Source organism: Pangasianodon hypophthalmus, chromosome 20 (genome assembly GCF_027358585.1).
Source record: "Pangasianodon hypophthalmus isolate fPanHyp1 chromosome 20, fPanHyp1.pri, whole genome shotgun sequence".
NCBI classification, from domain to species: Eukaryota; Metazoa; Chordata; class Actinopteri; order Siluriformes; family Pangasiidae; genus Pangasianodon; species Pangasianodon hypophthalmus.
The window spans coordinates 17,060,054-17,084,861 of record NC_069729.1 but is presented as its reverse complement, the minus strand read 5'-3'; the positions used below and the strand labels follow the sequence as shown (position 1 = coordinate 17,084,861).

At 36.5% G+C, this 24,808-nt stretch overlaps 2 protein-coding genes across 2 annotated transcripts; one reads left to right on the top strand and one right to left on the bottom strand.

Annotated features, from left to right (window-relative positions):
- Positions 1 to 1,872: 1,872 nt before the first annotated feature.
- On the bottom strand, positions 1,873 to 15,607 carry abhd6a (abhydrolase domain containing 6, acylglycerol lipase a). The gene is made up of 9 exons (XM_026932590.3): positions 15,464 to 15,607; positions 13,874 to 14,005; positions 9,577 to 9,733; positions 9,301 to 9,414; positions 7,527 to 7,659; positions 6,825 to 6,982; positions 5,328 to 5,382; positions 5,137 to 5,237; positions 1,873 to 3,461 (listed from the first exon to the last, which is right to left on the bottom strand). Exons 2-9 carry the CDS (start codon positions 13,990 to 13,992, stop codon positions 3,279 to 3,281), a joined length of 1,020 nt encoding a protein of 339 aa, XP_026788391.1. The 5' UTR covers positions 13,993 to 14,005; positions 15,464 to 15,607; the 3' UTR covers positions 1,873 to 3,278.
- On the top strand, positions 15,015 to 24,744 carry LOC113537899 (deoxyribonuclease gamma). The gene is made up of 9 exons (XM_026932591.3): positions 15,015 to 15,292; positions 18,675 to 18,805; positions 20,674 to 20,762; positions 20,960 to 21,052; positions 21,179 to 21,291; positions 21,849 to 21,961; positions 23,058 to 23,215; positions 24,123 to 24,219; positions 24,503 to 24,744. The coding sequence occupies exons 2-9, from the start codon at positions 18,677 to 18,679 to the stop codon at positions 24,566 to 24,568; spliced, it is 858 nt and encodes a 285-aa protein (XP_026788392.3). The 5' UTR covers positions 15,015 to 15,292; positions 18,675 to 18,676; the 3' UTR covers positions 24,569 to 24,744.
- The last annotated feature ends 64 nt before the right edge of the window (positions 24,745 to 24,808 follow it).

Below are 24,808 nucleotides of genomic sequence, written 5' to 3'. Positions count from 1 at the left end.
GTGAACATTCCCGTTAGATGTAGTCAGTTTTTTTAAATGCATGTAAAGTGATGTGCTTAATCATATTCATACATATCCATACAATCTCTTATACCTGTATACCTGTGGCAATTAGACAATAATCGTGGATATAATCTGTAGCAGGGGTCAGAATACCTTCAAATGGTATACCTTCAGAATGACCATCTGTAAAAACACACCTGAAAGACTAGAACATGTTTTGGATTAGAGCTCTAGGACTACTGGTGAGGTAGGAAGCTGTACACTGTTTATACAGAAAGCTTGTTTTAATCATTTCTAATTGGACTATAAAGTCTATAAGACTATAAAGTTTACAAAATGCAATAATTTGCCAAGTGTCATGGGAAATACAGTTGTTATAATGTGTTGTGGCCACAACAACAAAATGAAATTTTTTGCCATGAACATTTGCCATGTTTGGCAAAAATTGTGTTCAGCATTCATAGAAAAGCTGTAAAACCTGGCTGCCTGGAAGCTCTTCAAGCAAGATAACTTCAAAACACATCCAAATCAACACAGAAATGGGTGTAGTCTATTGATATTAGGTTATTATTTATATTAATATTAGGTTAAAATTAGGTCATAATTCCTTGGGTTTATTTGTGCATGTAAGTATTTTATCAAATATCATATGCCTGTATCACTTGAACTTGCTTATCATGCCTATATTTATATTTACGTCATATCAAAATGCAATAATTGCTTTATACAGTAGATAATGTATCTTGCTCCTGTCTCCAACAATTGAGATTCAACTACCTTGGCCTTGACAGGAATGTGTGGAGAAGTTTGCAGAGGTGCCAATGTTTCACCAGTTTCATCGGGTTCACCGTAGCATTAATGATTTTTGACCCCTTGCTATAGCAGTAATACTTCAAAACTACGCTTTCCTGCTTTCTCAGATATAGTAGCGCTTGACCCATCCATTCACTGAAGGGGAAAGGACGTGGGTCATGAAAGAGTCATGTCCTTCACAGCATGTTGACTTTATCCACGTGAACTTTGACCAGTGAATTCATGAGCCTCGGTTTTGTGCGCCAATAGAAAACCAAGGTTCTCTGCAATCATCATGAGGAAAAATAGCATGGCGAAAATCCAGTGTGGCAGTGGTTTAAAATTCATCAGACCCAACACAGTGTTGATCCATGCAACTCAAAAATATCACATGACCAGTTAGTCTGTGTGCTACCAAAATGCAAAATCTGGCTGGATCTGAGTTGGGGAAATTGAAATCAGTTAGCCATAAGCAAAAAGGTAGAATGTCCTTTTTGTTTTTTATAAAATTATTGCACATTTGTGTGGACAGAGCAGAGTAGATTGTGCATCACCATTTTACATGTTAGTAATGAAAGTGAAAAGATAATCAACAGTTATAATAATATTTAGTAATATATTTCCGTACAGTTGTAGACCTATTATTTGCACGTGGACATGCACTTGTGTTAATTTTGCAACTTAACAATTGCATAAAGTAAGAGCTTATATATGTAAGTAGGCGTATACACTCAAGTGGATGCTTATAAATTCTATAGAGATTTCTACAGATCGCAATTAAATATCATTTCAACCAATATATCCTTTATCATTTATGCTGTCCACTGACATGTGGTAGGGGTTTTGCAAAAAAAAAAAAAAAAAAAAAAAAAAACTTTTTTTTCTTAGGATTTTCTTGTTAGCAATGTTGGCATATTCATTTTTCAACGTTGTGATGAAGTCCTTAACTATCTTTTTGGCCACAATGCAGGTGAAAAAGCATTATCAGAATGATATGAGTAGGATTAAGCATAAATAGCTTATGTGACTAACTTGACTAAATGTGTAATTCATATAATCATGGAAATACTCAAGATGTTCAATTAAAACATTTATTCAGACAAAATAGCTAAAGGTTAAGGTCTAATATAAATCTTAAATCTTTATTCACCTTTACACTGATTAGTGGTAGTGATTAGTGGAAAGTTAAAGTTCACAGTCCAAAATAAAAGGCATTCACGTGATTGTTCAATCCTGCATTCGTCATAATACCAGGTCAGACCTCAACCCCACGGAGGGAATTATCCTCCACTTCACGTCCATTACCGACAAAGATGTGTGCTCATAAAAAAAAAAAAAACAATTATTATTATTATTTTTAAGTTGTTGAAGGCCCATCTGAACCCAGCCTTGAACAGTAATCATCAGACTGAGACACGCGCTTACCTGGTCACTAAGACAGAGCTCTGTTTTAGGGATGCTTATCCTCCATAACGAAGCATTCTGTGTGTAGAACCATATACAGGCTCACTATAAGCCTGTTGTGGGTGCAACTATAAATCCCTCTCTGTGTTGATATGATGTTACTGCTTTGACTCGTGCTGTAGGTGCTGTGGATTTAAGAAGCGAAACTGCCCAGTTTGATCTTGACCTCAGGTTATCTGGCCCAGCTTGCATCCAGCATGTATTATATGTGTCATTCTTTAATAAATAAAAATGTAATGTAATAATTGCCAAATTGCTGTGGTATAAGAACAGTGCTGCTCTAGGAAGATATTCAGGGTGTTTACTAGGTACACATACCTAGTAGCTGCACATTAAATTTATAATTTACATTACATGTATGGTACATATTAAATGGTAGGTGTTTAAATAGTTACTGAATCTAGGTACTTAGTAAACTGGCTAATCAATATAAATGACTGGTTAAAAAAAAAAAAAAAAGAGTTTTTTGTATTATAAATGTGTCTAGGTTTAGGGTTATGGCTTCAGTGCTTTTACTAAATATTCAGAACAATGTTGTGTAGGAGTGCAGTGCATCTCACATGGAAATTAATAATATACCATTACATTTCAGCACTTGTGTTAGCTTAAAAAATGTGGATTTTAACACAGAAGTAATACCAAACAGATTAAAACATTATGCTGTTTCATACAATGAAGGCTTTAAAAACTGCTTTGCAGCACAGGGGACACATGCAGTGTTTCACTATTACCTAAAAGAATGAAGGACCTTTCTTCTGAAAAGTGATAATAGATTTTTTTTGTGGGCATTTTCTGAATTGGTAAAACCTGAAACTGTCATTAAAACATTATTGCCTGTTATTTTTCCAGTTCACAGTAAAATCGACAGTGTTTCTGATTCTAATTCTGCTAAATCTTAAATACTACAGGAGAGAATTTAACCCTGGTGATCTGTCCCTGAGGGTTCACTAGAAAAATACATTTAAGATTATTTACAAATTTCTTACAAATTATATAATCTTGTTGTGAACTGTATAGCTTCAAGAGAACTTTTTGCTGCTACCGCTGCCTGAATTCTGCTGACGCGTGATGAAGTCCATGATGAGATGAGCAGCTTTCCGCGGACGCTCCATCACCACAGAATGGCCACAGTTGTCTAACAGATCGACCTGGCATCCGGGCAAAGTATCAGCCAACACAGATGCACCGGATACATCCAGCACCTGCACACAGTACAGCCACACAGGCATATGATAACAATATATCATACCAAAACAATTTGTTAAAACAGACATGTACAAGAATGATGTGGCCTGGGTACAAAAGTTTACACACCCCACATTTTTTCACTGGTGGAAAAAGGAAAATGTACCTTTACATTTGTATGTATTTTACCATGTATTTACAAATAAATAGAACTCCAGGAAGTTAAAAATGAAATGAGGGTATAGCATGCATCAAATTCAACTAAATGTAGTGTAAAGAAACCAATCTAACACAAATACTGTATCTTTCCTCAGGGGAAACATGAGCTTTTGACTGACTTCTCAAAGACTGCTCACAAGCTAATTATACAGTCTGGTTCATAAATATTTGTACATTGAAAAAGTTATTCTTATTTTAGCTGTCTACAACAGTATATTGGAGTTGAAATTCAATAATGTATACAAGCTCAAAGTGCAGACTTTCAGCTTTGATGAGTGTATTAACTTCCACAAGGTAGCAGATAAATGTCTAGAGGTGATTGATTGATACTGTTGCCTTTGCATTTGGAATCTGTTGCTGTTAGCTCTCAATTTGAAGTCCAGTGAAGCAAGCCATCATTAGGCTGAAAATTCAAAACAAACCCCATCAAAGAGATAAATTAGGTGTGGACAAACCAACTATTTGGTACATTCATAAAAAGAAAGAATACAATGTTGAGATCAGGAACACCAAAACATCTGGAAGACCATGGAAAAAAAACCTTGGTAGATGGAAGAAGAAGGTAGGCATATCTGTGCCAAAGTCAACAATCAAGAGAAGGCTTCACCAAAGTAAATACAGAGGGTTTACCATGAGATATAAAGCATTTTGATATAAACCTCAAAAACAGGAAGACCAGATTAGAGTCTGCCAAAAAGAGTCAGTACAGTTCTGGAACAATAACTTATGGACAGATGAGACAAAATTCAACTTGTACCAGAATGAGTGGAAGAGAAGACAATGGAAAAGAGAAGGAACTGCTCGTGATCTGAAGCACACCACCATTGTGGCTGCCAATAGACCTGGTTCCCATGTATTTATTGATCATGTGATCGCTGAGAAAAGCAGCAGAATGAATTCTGAAGTGTACAGATTCAGCCAAATGCTTCAAAACTCATTGGACCGTGCTTCACACTGCAGATAGATACTCAAAGCATACTTCAAACGCAACCAAAGATTTTTTGTGGAATGTTCTGCAAAGGCCAAACCGATCACCTGATCTGAATCCAATTGGGCTACACTTAACTTGCTGAAGGCAAAACTGAAGACAAAACACTCCAAGAACAAGCAGGAATTGAAGACAGCTGAAGTAAAGACCTGGCAACGTATCACCAGGGCAGAAACCCAGTGTCTGGTGATGGGTTCCAGACTTCAGACAGTAATCTACTGCAAAGGATTTGCAACCAAGTAGTAAAAATGACGTCTGCACTTCAAGGGCATATTCATTATTTAATTTCAAATTCAATATACTGTCATATATTGGAGACAGACAAAATACCTTATAACTGGCCACATATTAATGAACCTGACTTTGTATAAGAGAATTTCCCCAGACTGCAGCACACATCAGGTCTTCTCAAATCAACTCAAGTTTAATGCTTTAAGTTTGTTTCATGATGTTCATGATGTTGTGACATTGTGATCTAATCCTACCTGATCCTGCTTCCCCCAAATGACTTGAAGCGGTGTTGAAATGAGATGCATGTTCTCATGCAGGCAGTGTCTCGATTTTTCTCTTACTAACTCCATGAACACTGAAACAAAATGAGAAGATTTCTAGCCACATATCAACTTAAAGCAGGCACACAGCAGAGATGTGCAAAAGCTCAGTGCATGGAACTAACCCTCACGGTAGAAGTTGTTGTGCGGAATACGGACTTTGACCAATCCCTGAAGGATCTATTAAAAAAAGAGTAGGGCATTAGGAAAATAATAAAAATAAGCCATAAGGATGCAATGCTTCGCACTGAAAAAAATGACATCAGTAACACTATACTGTGCTCCAATGTAACTTCCTTTCATATTGAATCTTTATTTGGTAATAAAAATTAAAAATAAAAAATAATAAAATTAAAAATGGCTACACCAAATAGGACACTGTTGGGCTTGTGTTAGGGGTGGGAGATATATTTAAAAAAAGATGATCATGATCAAATAATATATAACTTACACAATATGTATCCCAATAATTATTTTAATAATTTAACATTTACAAAAATAAATGAATTAACATGAAAAAGATGGAAAGTGAAACATTATTAGATTATAATTTATCACGTCACTACTAACAGTGTTAACAGTGTTTAAAAAAAAAAAAAAAAAAAGTAATGATGCAATACTTCAGAAAAGTGAAACATTAACTTCAAGGGAAAGTGAAGGAACCCAGTCTACTCAGTTCTACGTTTAAGCCTATGAATTGTCACAGCTGAAGCAGAAGACCTAGACCATGAGATATCTAAACATTATTACTCTAGAAAATTGTGCTGCTCTCAATGCATTTATTCATTTTGTAGACACTTTTATCCAAAAAGGCTTTACAGAAGAAGCAGGAAACTATCCTAGCATAAAGTTGGTACATTTGAACTCACACCTTTCCAGTCAATAGTTCAGGAATTTAATCAAACGTATGGCCTGCAAACATGATAAAGGTTGTAATATGGGCCACCAAATGAATTTCTCATCTGTGTTGTAAATTAAAATTGTCTTGTGGACTACAATTGGACTGAAAGTTTAAAAAGGGCTAGTCTCGATTATTCCACTAGGGGGCAAAACAGAGCACTTAATTTCATTACTAAGTTTTAAAAAGATGCTGTGAACATGTCTCTTCCCAAACCTACTTTGCAGGAGTTTCACAGTAACAGGATGATTACTTGCACACAATTATTTTGTGTTTTATTTGTAAATAATTTTGCAAACTCATCAGTATTATGGCCTATTTCCTGTAGATTCATGACATATAATGCCATTTCAAGTTATTGAATTGAGGTCTGTTCATGTGTTTTGTAGGTGTTATACGTCCAATTGGTTTATGCATTCAGAAGGCAACTTTCAGATAAATGCAGATAAATTAAAACATTTAAGAGGAATTTTTTGATGTGTTATTGGTCTACTAAACTGCTTTTTTCTTTTGCCCTGACTTGACAGTGGACTTAGTGTAATGTGGCCTGTTACTTGAAATGAGGTTGACACCCCTGCATAAAGTCAGTCAGTCAGTCATGAGATCCTAGGATTGTTGATCATTGCAACAAGATGGTTCTGAAGAAGAACCCTTGTTTGTGCAAGATAAAATAAGCTTTAAAGGGGAATTCCTTAAATAGGCTGTAAAATGGAGATGTGTATACCTGACGAGGAATCTTAAAGCGCACAAAAGAGCACAGTTTCAGCATGTCTTCCATCTCCTCTGGAGTCGACGGGATGAGAGGGATGCTTTGGACATCCTTGCTGTTCTCCAAGTCTCTCAGACGCCTCACGAATTCACTCTCCTTGTGGTATTTCAGACCTACATGACAAAAAGAGGCAGATTTCTATGGCCTTAAATGCTCTTATAATAATCCACAGTCAGCCTTAGTAACACAAATGCCTAGGGATGCATCAATCCAACACTGGCTATCTGTATCAAACCAATATCTCCCTGAAATGCTGGACTGGTATCAGATCAAGTTTGACATATCAACCAGTTCAACACATTTAGTACTGTTTTCCTTTTCTCTTCTACACCTGTATACTGTAATGTTTATACACCCAGAATAGGTTCCCTTTTGAGTCTGGTTCCTCTTAATGTTTCTTCCTCATGTCATCTCAGTGAGATTTTCCTTGTCATTGTCTCTTCTGGCTTGTTCATTAGGGATCTAAGCCTACATCCTGATTTCTGTAAAGCTGCTTTGTGATAATGTCTATTGTTAATAGCAGTATACAAATAAAATCGAGCTGAATGTTAACCAGCACAACACAGATGGTCTTCCAACATGCTGCCATCATGTCTATATATATTATAATATGGATATATTAGTATCAGATCAGCATCGGTATCAAGTGATACTAACCAGCAGGACAGATCAGTGTGAGACTGGAGAGATCTGAGGGATAGCGAGCAGCATAAACCCCAGCTACACAACCACCCATGGATGTACCCACCAGGTGAAAAGGCTTCTTATTCAGTTGAATACTTTCTACAAACTGCAGAGAGAGCAAAATGTAAGAAATGCAAGCAAATACAATAAAACTGATGTTGCAAGCAGATTGCTGCTAGGAATAAAGGTCAGGCTCGTTCTGCATTGTAAAACATTTCAGACAATTGCGCACAAACTGCGGGTTTACGTGTTAAAATATCAGATTAGGGGATGAAAAAAAATCACAGAAATGAAAAGTTAATTTTATTTTTTATGTATTGTGGTTAACGCTGCATCAGGCTATCTTAATATTCAGGACAAGTGAGACTCAAACATGAATTTAAATCAGGTAGTTGAAGTCTCTCTTCCTCATACACAGGCTTACTCAGTGTGGAAAGAGACAGACATCACAGAGTTTGTGTGTAACACAAGGACACAGACACACTGATGAAAAAAAGCCTCAGGCCTCAACAAGGGCATCTATTTTAGGCACATGATTTTGGAGAGGCGTATTAGTGTGTTAGGAGCCAAAATCAAGACACTAAAATTACACAGTGGTTTCTGTCTGATACAACCTCAGTGGCTAATCTTAACATTCCAGTAAAAAATGCTCAGTGATTACACACTTATCTGGTTAAAATAAGTACAGCAGTATAGCTAAGAGCGCCCTATGATGGACTGACGCATTCCCGTCCCACGCCAAGTGTTCCCATGATCCACTGCCACCCTGACCAGCATAACAAAAACTGATGATCAGTGAAGGGGTTTGAATTTTTAGCAGCATATAACAAGCAGCAACTTAGATGTAACTAAATGTAGACTAAATGTAGTACTGAAAAATGAAAACCATTTCCGGATCGTTGGAGCCAATATTCCATTATTGATTAAATCACACTATCCGAAAACTTGGTTCATTTCATACGAGAGTGAGTAAAAGGAAAAGGCGTAAAAGTATGAAATTAGAAAAACAGATTATAAGTCATGTTTAACATTAACAAATTTACAAGACTTTAAAATTTACACCTATATGCAATAAACACTGCAAAATAAAAAAAATTAAGGTTTTCATTTGACTCACTACATGAAACTCACTCACTGTATTTCATTACTTATTGATGACTTGTATATCAAATTATGAATTATGATATGACTTAATGTATGAAAATAAGCAATGATGTAATAGTGTGGCCTGACACAAAGTGAAAATTCCTGTTACCGTGTGAAAATTGATTATTTTCCAATAACAGCACATCCCAACTCTTATAGCACACCAATTTGGCACCAATAACAATATGTTATATGGTATAATAGCATAGCCAAAGTGTTTTATTCGTTACTTGATCCAGGACGTGATGATTCTTGTGAGTTTTTGTTTTCTGTAGTCTACATTATTTTTTTTCTGATTGTAATATATAATATCACATCCAATCCATCATGAAAAGCATAAGGCATAATGTAGAGTTTATTTTTCATTAGAAATGTGTGGTATTGTTGTGATTCGATGTAAAAATTTAAAGCCTGACGTGCATGTTATGATGTGCGTTGATGCAGAGTCTTTCAAGAGAGAATCACAATGCATCCAAGAATCAATTATCTTTTCTGTCTCTAATAGATATTTCCACACACTCATAAGAAGTTTGATCTGTGCTTATGAACTCATGAAACAGAAATCATGAGTATATAGACATTCAAAAATGATAAACAATACCTGATGTATCCTTTTGACCTGGCCCTCAATGGAGTAGTCCACCGCACTAGTGCGTGTAGTGCCCTCATGGCCAGGCATGTCAACACACACCAGATGCACATTGGTTGGAAAGAACTGAAAATTTAAAATGTGTCTTGTCAACAAATCTTTTTTTTTTTCACTGCGCAATTGAAAATAATCATCATCTGCATAATCATGTGTCTGCATTATCCCATCAAACATATGACTGTAAAGGACAAACAGACTTGTTAAAGTAGGATGAGATGAAGCCCAAACCTTCACCACACCCAGCCACATGTCTTTATGAGCAGAAAAGCCATGAAGCATGAGTATAGATGGCCGACTCCCGGGCTTCCCACGGTGTGTATAACAGAAGCGATATCCATCATGCTCTGCATAATCCACCTGTAGCCCCAGTCTCCTCCTCCAATACCTGTCAAATAGAAACATTACATTTTTGTTAAGCCAAAATACAAGAATTTTGTAAATACACTATATGGCCCAAAGTATGTGGGCACCTGACCATCATACCCACGTGTGAGCCTTCCCCAAATTGTTGCCACAAACTTGGAAACACTATTGTATAAGATGTCTTTGTATGCTGTAGCTTTAAGACTTCTCCCTTCACTGGATCTAAGCAGCCTAGCCCAAACATGACAATATCCCCGGTGCACAAAGCGAGTTCCATGAAGATTTGGTTTGCCAATGTTGGAGTGGAAAAACTCGAGTGGCCTGCACAGATCCCTGACCTCAACCCCACTGAACACCTTTGGGATGAACTGGAACGCCGACTGCACACCAGGTCTCGTGACCTAACATCAGTGCCTGACCTCACTAATGCTCTTGTGGCTGAATGATCACAAATCCCCACAGCCACGCTCCAAAATCTAGCATAAAGCCTTATATAGCCTCTATTAAAAGAGTGGAGGCTGTTATAGCAGTAAAAGGGGAACAAACTCTGGAACGGGATGTTCAACAAGCACATTTGATTGTGATAATTAGGTGTCCACATACATTTGGCCATATAGTGTACATGTTAGACAGGGTTTGTTGCAGCCCAGCTCTAGAGTCCAGGGTTCGATCCTTCCAAAACATGTTGGAATGTCCCTAGATGTGAATGTGTGTTTTTTCATTCATTCATTCAGTAAGCACTTCTGCTTATCCTGGTCAGGGTTGCAGTGGATCCGGAGCCTATCCTGGGAACACTGGACTTTAAGTAAAAATACACCTCGGATGAGACACCAGTCCATCACAGGGCACCACATTCACACCAAGGCATAATTTAGAGTAACCAGTCCACCTACTGGCATGTTTTTGTAAGGTGGGATAAACCCAGAGGAGACCATACAAGTGGTCTTTAAAATGCACAAGTCCCCACAGACAGTAACCCGAGCTCAGGATTGAACCAGGGACCATGGACCACCATGCAATCCAATGCACCTGGTTTGTTTTTGTGCATTCTCAGGACAAAAAAACAGGAGTAACCTAGTTTGTTTGGACCAGCAAAAGTGAAAAAAAAAGTGAAAGAGTAAAAACATCTCTTTGTTGTTACTGATGTTAAGTTTAGATTTAGAATTAGTTGTAGAAATTGTTATTACACATAGGTATTTTATTGATTTCTCCGTAGAGAAATCTATTCACATTACATTAATATTAATGAATAATGAACCTTTATTCAAAACACATTTCTTGAGATCAAGAAATGACAGATGATAGGTAAATAAATTCAGATCTAACATCTAATAATAACTTGCATATAGACAATGTTTCCCCGTCACTGCTGCACATCTCTCAGCCTTACAAAGAATGTAAAATCTGATTGGTGATTTCTGCCATAGCAACTTCTATACCTAAAGCTAGATGACCCAGAGGATGTTTTACCTTTAAAGCAAGATATTTATAAAATATAAAATATATTATAAAATATATTATATTAAACCCCTGTGGATGCATTTATAATGTCTGTACTGTATGAAACAAAAATGTACATATTCTTCAATTTGATGCTGACCAGGATAACTGTTGAAGAGCAGGATTTCACAGTGTGTATCAGTACGTACTGATATTTGTATTTATGCATTCTATAAATAGGCAGAAAACATTAGGCTGATGTCAAAATTATAACATTGCACGTCGCTTTGCTGCGTCTGCTCCAAGGCAAGAAACTGCGAAAAATGCTCATGCACAAAAATGCTGCAGTAAAAGGAGTTAAAATAGTCTCATCACTCTGCTCCTTCTGTAAGTAAAAGTGCACCAGAAATAAAAGTCCTGTGGCTTATTTACCTTACATTAATAAATAGAAAGAGGTCAGGTTAGAATAAGTGAGGCGTCCTAATTTATGAAATGAAATGGTTTCAGGAGCTGAATGTCCTTGTAGCAGTGCATCAACCCTGACCGGGTTGTGGTGACTTGCAATGCTTCTGTGTAATTACACCATCCCCTGTGCAGATTACACAACATTCAGCTGAAATATTCAAGCAAAAACCACAGGGACTTTACCATGTCCTTAAAATAGCCTGCCATGTGGAGCTCCTTTAGCATGAGCTGATCAGTGATTTTATTGTTGGAATATTGTTCATATTTACATATTCAAGGACAAAATAAAATCCACAAAGTTTAAGTAGTTCTAACAGGTATTGTCAGAGTCTCTGAGGTGACAGTTGGACAATAAAGTGCACTAAATGGAGAGTCATACCCAATTTAGTGAACTTAACTGTATATACTGAATAAAGGATTAAGCCTGTGTTTGAGGGAATTAAAAAATAATAATAATAAAATATTCCTGCTCGAAATGTACAGCTTATCTAAATCGGTGACAGGATACATTGTTTTTCCTCTTTTGGCTGCTCCTGTTAGGGGTGGCCACAGTGGATCATTGGTCGCCGTATTTGATTTGGCACAGTTTTTACGCTGGATGCCCTTCCTGACTCAGCCCTCCCCAGTTTTATCCGGACTTGGGACTAGCACTGAGAGCGCCGTAGCTGGGGTTGGAGCCCTGGCCAGGAATTGAACCCAGGCCACAGTGGTGAGAGCGCTATGGCCTAACCACTAATCCTCCAGGGACCCCAGGGACCCCAGGGACCCCAGGGACATGAACATTACTCCTTGTAAATAAATTAAATAAATTAAAAATATAGAATTCAGTACCACTTTAACAAAATTGTAACTGTTCACTTTTGGATAATTTTTTTTACCCAAGAGCAGCAGCTGTGTTCAGTTTAAATTGTTATTTAAAAAAGGCTTTTAAACAGTGAACTGAAAAAGCCATTCTTATTTAAAAGAAAATAAAACAATTTTAATATGGAGATTTGTATCTATTTGTAATTCTACAGTTGCCATTATAAAACCTATTATATTTATTATTGAGTTATTAGCCTGCTTTACTGGTGAATTAAATGTGTCAAATCTCAGTAAATGGATAACAATTTGGGCTGTAAATAATGTCAATTTGTACCTGCTCTGTCACAGGAAAGTTCAAGAATATACTAACACTCCAACAAATAGACAGAATGTTATAGTACACATTCCAATAGCATGCCTCATATTGAAATATTTCATAAATTAAAACTGTACTGAAGGGCTCAGTGAAATATACATGCAGTACATGCAACCTGTTAACACACACACACACACACACACACACAAACACACACACACACACACATACTTCATCCCAAATACTTATTCAATAAAATTCTCTTATCCCACACAGGAATCTGTCACCATTCACTGTATCACCTTTTACCCACTTCTGTTCCATGAGGCCAAAGATAAGCAGTGTTAAAGGTACCTTCCCTGATCTTTCTGAAAAGATAAGAGAGTGAAATGAAATAAACGGTTCTCCCAGCATTCTACAGTCTGTAGAAGACATTAGATTTAGACTGCAGTATGACCGTGAATTTTCGAATGCCACAATTACAAGGGGTAAAGACTAGACAGAGATGACAAGCACAAGTCTGCAGGATGAAGAGCAAAGGGCACATGACAAACACTGATTTCACTCATAATTTATACAGAATACAGAAGGAATTTAAGAATGTTATGTACAGTGAGATTATAAGAGGCAGAAAACTTCAAAATATTACTGCTGCACTTGTGCAGTACGTAACACTTGGGAGTGTGCTGTTATTGGAAAACAATCAGTGACGGATGGCGTACCACCTTGAAGTTGATTATTATCCAATAACAGCACTTGTTAAAGAATGTCTATGGTTATATTTAATGTTTTTGAATGTCCAAGAAACATTATGACAGCTATAAACAGTCATTTACCTATTTTTTCTCTAGCACTGACACCAGAGACTCATTCCATACATGCTAAATAAATGTGAATTAGTTGTTACTATAGAAACAATGATACATTAATACAAACCTGTGATTTGTCTTGCAGCCAGAACTACGGTCAGGGCCGCTGTTATAGAAAATTAATCAACACCTCCTGGCCAATCAGAATTTAACGGCGCTGTGGTATAATGCCATTTTATCGAGAAGAAAAATCATTCAGTGGGTCTAAGTAAACTACACCTATAAATTTTAAGCGAAAAAGAGATGGAGGACTCTCCATCACACTCACCAGTAATAAATCTTGATAAGTGCTGCAGGCCAAAGCAGAAAAGAGGCCATGAAAGCTAAAATGGGGATTGCAAGAGTGCCTCCAGCGATGACGAACATGTTCAACACGTTTAGATCCATCACCGCAGTTCACCTGTAAAAGAAAAAGGAGCAGTACAAACATTTGTGCATGCCAAGGTTTCATAAAATGGCACCTGCGCTGAATTTCACAGCATTGTGTTTTCCACAGTTTATCACTAGACAATAATTTCTTGGTACTCTCATCAGGTTTACAGAATTACAAGATTACATTCTCTGAAAACAAGAAAAATAAGGAAACGTAGAAGATAGCTGTCTTCCAAATTGGACAATCTTTATCTCGAAAGAACACTGTGAGAAGAATCCTGCCAACCCAGGCTGCCTCCTGCCAAATGAAACACCGGTATAGTGATGATTTTCTGTTCTGTCTGTGATTACAATATTGTGCATGTTGAATATTGCTGTACATCATACAATATAATCAAATAATTTATAAAATATATATAACACAGAAAATAATGAAATGTTAAGATGGCTCAAAATATTTTTCAACAAGATATACTAATACAAATTTCAGAGATTTTACAGTAGATATTATATTTATTTATGCATTCATTTCAGTAAGCACTTTATCCTGGTAGTCCTGGTAGACTAGTGCAGAAGTCATGTGTATGTATATATATATAAAGTAACATGTTACGTAACAGACCACTATATCCATATCTATATATATATATATATATATATATAGATAGATAGATAGATAGATAGATACATACATACATACATACATACATATATATAACTTATTATTATCTTTTATTGTTTTACATATATATATATATATATATATATATATATATATATATATATATATCATGACTTCTGCATTACTGATGCAGTACAAAAACATTGTATATTAGTTTTCCAACAAAAATTTAAATGTTACATAAAAATGTTTTTGCATTAGTAAGGAAAGCAACATGTTACGTAACAGACCACTATATATATATATTCCACTTTTTTTGTCTCTATATACAGCAGGATCCTATGCTACCCAGACTAACATCAGCATCAGTTCACATCCTGTTACAGCTGCAGTCTGGGGCAGTTTTCAGTCTGTTAGAGAAGGACAGATGGGGCATCAGGGGGGCATCAGGGGGGCAGATTAATGCACAAACATTACCACACTAGCTTGCTGAGGTTGCTGAGTGCAAATGTGCAGATTAAGACATGAACAGAAAGCAAAGTCCAAGCAGGTCACGTGACTGCAGCAGCCCCCTGTATGCGTGTGCACGCGCAATGTTACTGTCTCGATAGAAAGAAAAGAAAGAAAAGAAAAGAAAAGAAAAGAAAGAGAGCCCGCAGTGCAGTGTTAGCGTTAGGACTACACCACACTCAGGTAAGTATCAGTGCCTGGGGTGTGTGAGTGATTATCCTCCGCACGAGTGCAGCTCGGTGCACAATAAACAGGAATAAACACAAACGCGAGCTTTGTTTATTTTAGAACAAAACGTTCTTCTTCTGCGGTTTTATATTTATTATAACAAATAATATCTTAAACAAAGTCTACCTTCAGCTGTCTCTCAGGTGTGACAGGGTTTCTCTTCAGAAGCTGACCATTCCTCCGCCTTCTCTCTCTCTCTCTCTCTCTCACGCGCCCTCGCGCGCGCACACACACTTCAGCTTCTGTCTTACAAGAGCTTAGATATTCAGACCATACAAGGTTGCCAGGTTGATTTAAAACGCCTATTTCCATTTCCAGCAAGGTTCATGCTAATACTAATAATGTGATGCTCAGATCTGAACTTTACACACGTGCTTCTTAGACACTTCATATGTTATAGTTTTACACGTGTAGTGCATGTGTTTTTCTCATATGATTCATTTATTTTCATATATGATTTTTGCACATGACTTTTTTCACATGATTTTATTCACATAGGATTTTTTGTGTGATGTTTGTGTGCGGTTGGGGGTTCGATTCCCACCTCCACCCTGTGTGCACAGAGTCTGCATTCTCCCTGTGCTTCAGGGTTTTCCTCCGGGTACTCCGGTTTCCTCCCCAGTCCAAAGACACGCGCTGTAGGCTGATTGGATTCTCTAAATTGTCCGTAGTGTGTGAATGGGTGTGTGTGTGTGCGTGTGTGAGATTGTGCCCTATGATAGGTTGGCACCCCGTCCAGGGTGTCCCCTGCCTTGTGCCCCGAGTGCCCTGGGATAGGCTCCAGGTTCCCCACTTATCAGAAAATGGATGGATGGATTTGTTTTCACATGTAGTGCACGTGTTTTCATTTATTTATTTTCACGTCATTTTTTTTTTTTTTTTACAAATATTCCATTTATTTTCACATGATTTTTTTTCCAAAGGATTTTTGTGCATTTGCAATTATTTTACATTTAAATTTTTTCTTCCACTTTTTTCATGTTTCACTCTTCACATGTGATTTTTACACACAATTAATTTATTTCCCTTTTTTTTTGCATGTACTGCATGTGTTTTTATTTTCACTTGACTTAATTATGATTATCTTCACAACTGATATTTATACATGATTCATTCATCACATGTTTTTCCCACACAATTTTTCAAGTGTTTGTTTTTCACATGTGATTTTTTCCACATGGTTAATTTATTTTTTATGTGATTTCCTTTCACATGATTTGTGTGGATTCTTTTTAACTTGTAGTCAATGTGGTTTTATTTTCACATGATACTTATACAGAGTATGAGCTATATCAATGCATTCTGTTACGTAAGAGTGACGGAAAGAGAGCGGGCTTTAGATCAATCTGGCAACACATAGTTGGACGCGCGAGCGAGGATTCCTGCGCCTCGCGCGACTACCGCGCCGCTCTGAGCTTTAAAGGGGAAGTGCCTGACGTCACTTGTACGCCGACACTAATGTGTGGCAGGTGCACAGCGTGGGCTGTGGGTTTACGAGGAAAGAGCACAGAAAGTTTGGGAAACTTCTGTCTTATTAACTTCTAATGAGAAAAAAGAGATGCTGGTGAGGGAACTAGTGTTTATTGCTGTTATAATGTCACTGAGAACAGGAACTAACTTGAAATATAAAACATGTCATTGTTTAATAAATGAATAATTGGTCACCTTTGGCAACTTGTTGTGGTGTAAGAGGAATAAAACACTTCAGGATGTGCAGTTATTGGAAAATAACTAGGAGGGAACTCCACTTTGTGTCGGACCACATCACACCACCTCGTCGTTGATTATTTTCCCGTAATAGCACTCCTCATCATGTTTTATATTATATTACTATTCTATAGTGTGTCCAAAAAGTCAGGAACCAAAGTGAGATAAACTACATATATGTGATTTTATATTTATTAATTATTTACTTAATTTAATTCAATTCAATTCAATTTTATTTATTGTCACAAAGCAGCTTTACAGAAATAAACTGATACAAAATATATTGTAAATATGTGAATTTACACTTATTTTTATATTTATTTTATTCTTACAGATGAGAAATGGCATGCACTTTGGATGACAGGGTAGAAATAGTGCTTCCTGGTACTTCATTGGTTCCTGACCTTTCAGACACCCTGTATTCACAGGCTTTGATATATGAACTGTTTGTAAATGTAAACAATGCAGTAAACAATCTAATACACTACTGTAGTATATGGCCAAATATTCTGCGGACATCTGACCTTCACACCCATATGTGGACCTTCCACAAGCATATTCCACAAACACACAAAGTTTGAAGCACACAATTGTATAGGATGTCTTTGTATGCTGTAGCATTACAATTTCCCTTCACTGGAACTAAGAGGCCCAAACCTGTTCCAGCATGACAATGCCCCTGTGCACAAAGCGAGCTCCATGAAGACATGGTGTGTGAAGGTTAGAGTGGAAGAACTCGAGTGTCCTGCACAGAGCCCTGACCTCAACCCCACTGAACACCTTTGGGATGAACTGGAACACCAAATACACCCCAGACCTCCTCAACCAACATCAGCGCCTGATCTCACTAAAGCTCTTGTAGCTGAATGATCACAAATCCCCACAGCCACGCTCCAAAATCTAGTGTCAAGCCTTCCCAGAAGAGTGTGATGTTCTCAAGCACAGCAGTATGATTAGTCAGGTGTCCACATACCTTTGGCAGTATTGTGTATGTTCTCTCATCCTAAATATGCGTTGTCATGTAACGCAGGAATATTTAATGTCGTAGATGACAAAATGTAGTACATTAGAACAGAATCATACATCAATTATTTACAGTTTTTTGCTGCAGCACTACGTTTATTGTTCAGTAACCTTCATGTTTCAGTAATGAGTTTTATACATTTATTATTGGTATCTTTTACAGTCTAAGATGCAGACAGAAATTTAATTTACTCAAGTCCAGTGTTGATGAAGTCATGTGTGTATGTTTATTACTATGCGACGATTAAATTGTTAATTGCATTTATATTGCACGACACAATTTCACATTTGCGACTGGTTTAAACGCAAAATAATCAGATGCTCATCGCAGTCCTCGTTCACAATCTTCAGCTTCTCACAGAGTTTACATTCGAATTGATGCTTCTTATTCATTGCCTAATATGGAGTTGCAAATATGCTCCAAATATGGGCCCTTGCATGACCAGCAGTTTACACAGTAGTTTCTATGAATAAAGGCTTCTTCTATGAATAGTGGTGATTTTACAATGTATAGATGAGGAAGCAGTAACACTGAGGAAGTGGTGACGTATAAAACTGAGGAGACTTCAGCTCCACTTCTTCTCATTTTCCATGTCCTCTCCCACAGTAATGAAGCCGGCCGTGTTTCTCCTGCTCAGCCTCGGAGGAGCCCTAAGCCTCAAAATATGCTCCTTCAACATCAGATCCTTTGGAGAAAGCAAAATCTCTAAAACTGAAGTACGGAATGTGATACTGGAGGTGAGATTTGCTTTATGTCTCTTCAGTATTTTGTTTAAATATAGTTTACTGAACAGTAAAATGTTTGAAAACACTAAATTAGACTTATTGTACAATATACTGCATAAATCAAGCAATTCATTTTGAAAATATGCGTTATATAAATGTACACGTGTCATCACTATTAGAGGTCTATTGTGTCTGTTAAAATTATTTGCTTTTAATACTAGAGAAGATATATATATATATATATATATATATATATATATATATATATATATATATATACTTTTTTTTTTTTTTTTTCAAACTGCATATATATCTACACTCCATAGGCTGCTATTGGAAATGCTAGCAGATATTTCTGGGCTACAAACAGGAAGTTCTGTATATGCTAACACTCAATGTATACTCAGAAATACAAAACATGTTTTTTTGACTCCAAAGTTTCTATGTTTCACTTCCCAAAGTATCACAAGACAAATTTTTTATCCCACTCCCTCCCACTAAGCTGATAACATGAACCTGATACAGCACTACTATACTGCTATTATTTTAAATATTCACATGATATTAATATTAATGCAAAATAGAGGCGTGCATGAGTTTTTTTAATCCTGTTCCCTCAGTTGTATTTGTTTGTACCTATTTGCGATATTTTCTAGCAAATTTACTTGTTTCAGTTTCCTAAAATATTTACAAAGTAGTCATTTAAACAACACAGACATGATCAGCATAAATCATGAACTGCAGGTGAGAGAATGACACGATAAACACTTGAGGCAGCATCACACAGCATCCAACACACTCATGTTAATCAACATGGACGGTTTTCATCGCACAAGCTTTACACCTTACAGTAAAAATCTGTCAACTTTTTTATTGGATCCCACGGGATTCCAGTCCCAAAGTACACATCTATTGCAAAAGTTTTTATCCCCCATGGTTTATACATGAAAAAGAAAACCATACATCTGTTTGGGGCATGTGCGGCAAAGCCCCAAAGCTATCAGCCGTTAAGCAAATATTAATCTTCATAAAGTCCTTATTTACTTCATACATTTTAAATTCCATTTAAATACCAATTACCTCATTTGAGTCAAAAGACAATTTAAAAAATGTTGCTATTTGACAGATATAAGCCGATGTTCCACTGATTTGCTCATCTGTCTAGATGTTACGCTCTTGTGGGGCAGCATGCGCACTGCCCCACTTATCTTCCATAGTTATTCCTGCACCTAGTGGTCAAAATGGGAACTGCAACATGCGCTAGCAGAGGTCCATTCAGGAAGGAAGCACGCTGCCTCATGTGCACTCTATGAACATTTTCAGTAGAGGAAGCGCAGTGGAATTAATAAGCAATTAATAACAGGGTTGCCAGGGTCATGGTTTTTACACTAAATTGGTCTTGTTTTATAGTAAATAATTGGGCGCAAGTGTGTCTATGATGTACAGAATTTCGGTTTAAAGATATGTTGCACATATTGGGAGAGGGAAAGGGGAGTTATGGAGTGGATAATGTCCATACAACAGAAATGTGTGACTTTGTTTCAGACACAAAAGCTGAGAAAAAGAAGATTCAAGGCCACCCTTTTCTGATAAGCAAAACTTTCAGGTATTTTGTGTGGTTTTTGAGATGTAGTTGGGCTGGACATTTGGCTAAAACCTGGCAAACCTGTTTAATTATATTACCTTTTCATTGCTATGCGAAACGTAACTGCTGTATCAAAGAGTGTTGAACAAAGGTACAGGTACATCTAAAACTGCTCAGAATGAGCTGCGAGACTGTGTGGTGTATGACTGCATGCTATCATCTCTCAACTGTCAGTTATGAGGTTACTCGAAAATGTGACACCATCCATAACAGTCCATCACTATTCACATTGCAGAGTATCATCCGCTGTGACGTCATGCTCGTCATGGAAATCAAAGATGCTAAGGGACAGGCGTTTCCTCGGCTGATGACTCATCTCAACAGGTTTGCATGAACCCATAATAAACAGGTTAATATACAGTGATAAAACTCTCACATCACTTTACTCTTATTTCCCATAGTAGTACTTCCCACAAGGACACGCCATCCTAGCAGAGCACAAACAGTAATAACTATAGTAGGAGAAAAAAAAAAAAACTGGTGTAAAGTGGTACTCACTGAGCAACACATTGCATCCACAGGAAGTACAGTGGCCAGAAGCCTGAATACGGCTACGTCATCAGTCAGAGGCTGGGGCGAAAATCATACAAGGAGCAGTATGCCTTTGTCTACAGGTACCTACCATTTGGATTCACACACCAGAAAATATTTAGAAAGAAACTTTACGGTGCTTTCAGTATCATACATGTGGTTAGTGACCTGTTTCACTAAACGCTCAATCTTATTTCCTCTACACGCAGGCAGGAGTTGGTGTCTGTGAAGTCGGTTTATCAGTATCCTGACATGCAGTCTGAAGACATTGATGCCTTCGCCAGAGAACCTTTTGTTGTGTGGTTTTCATCACCGACTACAGGTAAAACAAACCCTGAGTTCCTCCACCGTTTAATAACCAACATGTAATTGCACCTTACAGAACAAACATGTTGTGTAGTCGGATGCAACATTGACATTAATATTATTAATATTATGTTGCTATCTAGCTACTACTTGATTTTTCCCATCCAATGATGGCTGCGTGCAACATAAATAGAGATGGGTCAAATGACAGAACCTGCCCTCGGCAACAGAAACTAGTGTGCAACCTAACTAGTGCACTAATTCAGTAGGTTGCCAACTAGCGATTAAAATAAAGCAACATGTTCAATCACTATTTTTTGCTGTTTGGAAAAGAAAATTGATCAGCTCTCAGTGTTGTGTTCCTGAACCCTATAGTCAATGAGTTGATCCCTCAGGGCCTCAGTTGCGTATCTAATTAACTTCCTTTTAAATAATCGAGAATGGAAATGGCCCTAAATGTGGCAACATGGATTTTTTTTTATGGTGCTGGATGTTAGAATGGATTATTAGGAATTAAAGAGTCTCAGTGTTAACCACAGAAACTAAAAGTAAGCCTTTCTTCTCCTATTACAGAAATCAAGGATTTTGTCATCATACCTATTCATACACCTCCAGAAGCAGCAGTTAAAGAAATTGACGAGCTGTATGATGTTTACCAAAATGTCTCTCAACACTGGCAATCGCAGGTAAAGTACATAATCAGTGCTTTATGATACATTTTATATACACCACAAAGCCCTTGAATTTTCAAAGCTGATTGGTCAGAAGGTGTTGATTAATTTTCTATAACAGCAACTCTGACAGTAGTACTGGCTACAAGACAAATCACAGGTTTATATTAGTGCACTCATTCTAATATGTTATCATTTCTATAGTAAAAACTATTTAAGAAGTACTTGTATAATTGTTGATTTTCCGTAAGGAGATGTTTATTTGACATTTAAGAAATGAGTCTCGAAGGTCAGTGCTTTGCAACAGACGTGAAAGTGTAACTGAGTTTTCCAGCACTGTTAAGGGTTTGTGGCATCATGCTTACATCATGCTTACATGACAATTTTTTTTGTATTATTAACCTTAAGAGAGAAAAAAAAGAGAGGCAGATGAAGGAACGGCTGTTTATAGCTGCTACACCGTAAGAGATAACAGGAACTAACATTTTTTATGGATGTTCCACAAGATTAAATTAAATAAATGGATAGAAAGATGGATAGAAAGAACATGTCCTTCTTTAGTAAATAAAAAAACTACTATACTGTGGTATAAAAGGAATAAAACACTTTAGGACACATTGTTATAGGAAAATAAACATTATATATATTATTATATATATTTATATGTGTGTGTGTGTGTGTGTGTGTGTGTGTACAATAGCATATATATATATATATATATATATATATATATATATATATATATATATATATATATATATATATATATATATATAAAATGCAATTGTATATATACATATACCTCACACTGTACACTTTGTTATCTCTAATATACAAACACTATTACTCTATATTTGTCTTCTTAATGCAGAAAATATATAGAAATTTTACATACAACGATTTTTTTGTTTGGTTTTTCTTGATGTTTGGATGATAGCGGTCACAGAGAGAGAGCTGAAATAAGAGATACGTTCCTCTGAACAAGCGTAACTGATCTTTCATCACTTATTCCATACACCTGGTCACACACGAGGTCTCTGATTACTTCTCCAGTTCAACCCTCAGTTCCTGTTTCACCTCTGTCCTCCCACCTGGCATTTCTTTTCAACAGAATTTCATCATCATGGGGGACTTCAACGCTGCCTGTGGCTACGTCCCCAAGAGGGAATGGCGTAACATTCGCCTGCGCTCAAACAGCAGCTTCGTGTGGCTAACAGACGATAAACTGGACACTTCAGTGAAAGAGTCCACGAAATGTGCTTACGACAGGTCAGGAACGAAAAAAAAAAACCCACACAGACATTTGTTTTGATGTCCCCAGTTTTTCCTTATATGACATTAAACAAAAAATAGACAATTGTGCTGATAGTATAATTCAAAGTGGCATCATCAGTTCCATTATTTGGAACCTGACTTCATAAAAAAGCACAAATCTAACCCCTTAAACTTCCATAACACATCAATGGGTCCAGTCCTCACTCTGTGAATAATAAACTTTAAGATGAATAACTGACGTTAGGACTTGAAAGGTTAACTAATGTCACATTTCCTATAAACTGAGTCATCCAAACTGATATAAATTTGCAAACATGTGACCATGTTAATTATTTCAGCATTAATTCAGTATGCATTCAATGTAGTAATAATAATAATAATAATAATAATAATAATAATAATAATAATAATAACAAAAACAACAATACTACAAGGGTGAGTCAAACAAAAACCTTTTTTATTCTGCATTGTTTATTGCAAATAACGCAAATGTGTTTTTCTACATAATCTCCATTTTGTTGTCCAGCACTTAACAAGTGTCAAGATTTTTCAAAAAAAAAAAAAAAAAAAAAACTTAAGGTTTTCATTTGACTCACTCTGGTAATAATGATCAACTTTATTTAGCACCTGTCTAACAGTGAAAGACTGCTTGCTTCACAAGGAACTATCATTTAAAAAATAAGGACAATCTTATCAATAAATAAAACAAAACAAGGAAGTGACAATTACATAGAATAAAAGAAAAATGTGATAAGCTAGTAAAACATGGCTCATAATGCAAAATAAATTTTAACTAATGCAATCTAAATATGTACGCTAATTGTTTTAAATAAATATCTTTTAAAATTCATCACCTGATGTAGTTGAATAATGTCTGATACACACGCTACGTTTTCTGCAGGGTGGTTCTTCATGGAAAGTCGATCATCGAGGCTGTCAACACGGAGTCAGTAGAAGTGTATGACTTCAAACAGGCGTTTGGACTCACTGAACAACAGGTACACAGATATTTCACCCTCATTCCAAACACAATAAGTGCTTTTGGTTAAATATACAATATAGAAGCATTCAAGAGTCTGGGATTGATTACTTTTTAATAACTTTCTTTGGAAATTGATTGTTAATTATATACACATACATACATACACTAAATAATTAATGCTACAGCTGCATTGTAATAATTGTAATGATGTGTGCTATATAAATGATTTTTAGTTTTTTAATTTTTTTTTTTTAGTAGTAGTACCACTCACATTTGTTTTTCCTGTTCCCTCTCCCTAGGCCTTGGCTGTGAGCGACCATTTTCCTCTATGTATTACTATAAATGCAGCTCAGACAAAATGCTGACGAGATTCATTTCTGGACCATGCATTCCTTTTTTTTTCCCAAAAAAAAGAAAAGAAAAAAAACCTCTCTTGGCCTGCTCTATACAGTAACTCAAGACTATTCAGGTGTCACGTGAACATTTAGGTCACATGTTGACCTTGTTTATGTTCATGATTATTAAAGTGAAACAATACTAACTAGTGTTTTGGGTTTTTTTGTTTTTTTTTCTTCCCAAGAAAGGCAACCTCAGGCCTTTTATTT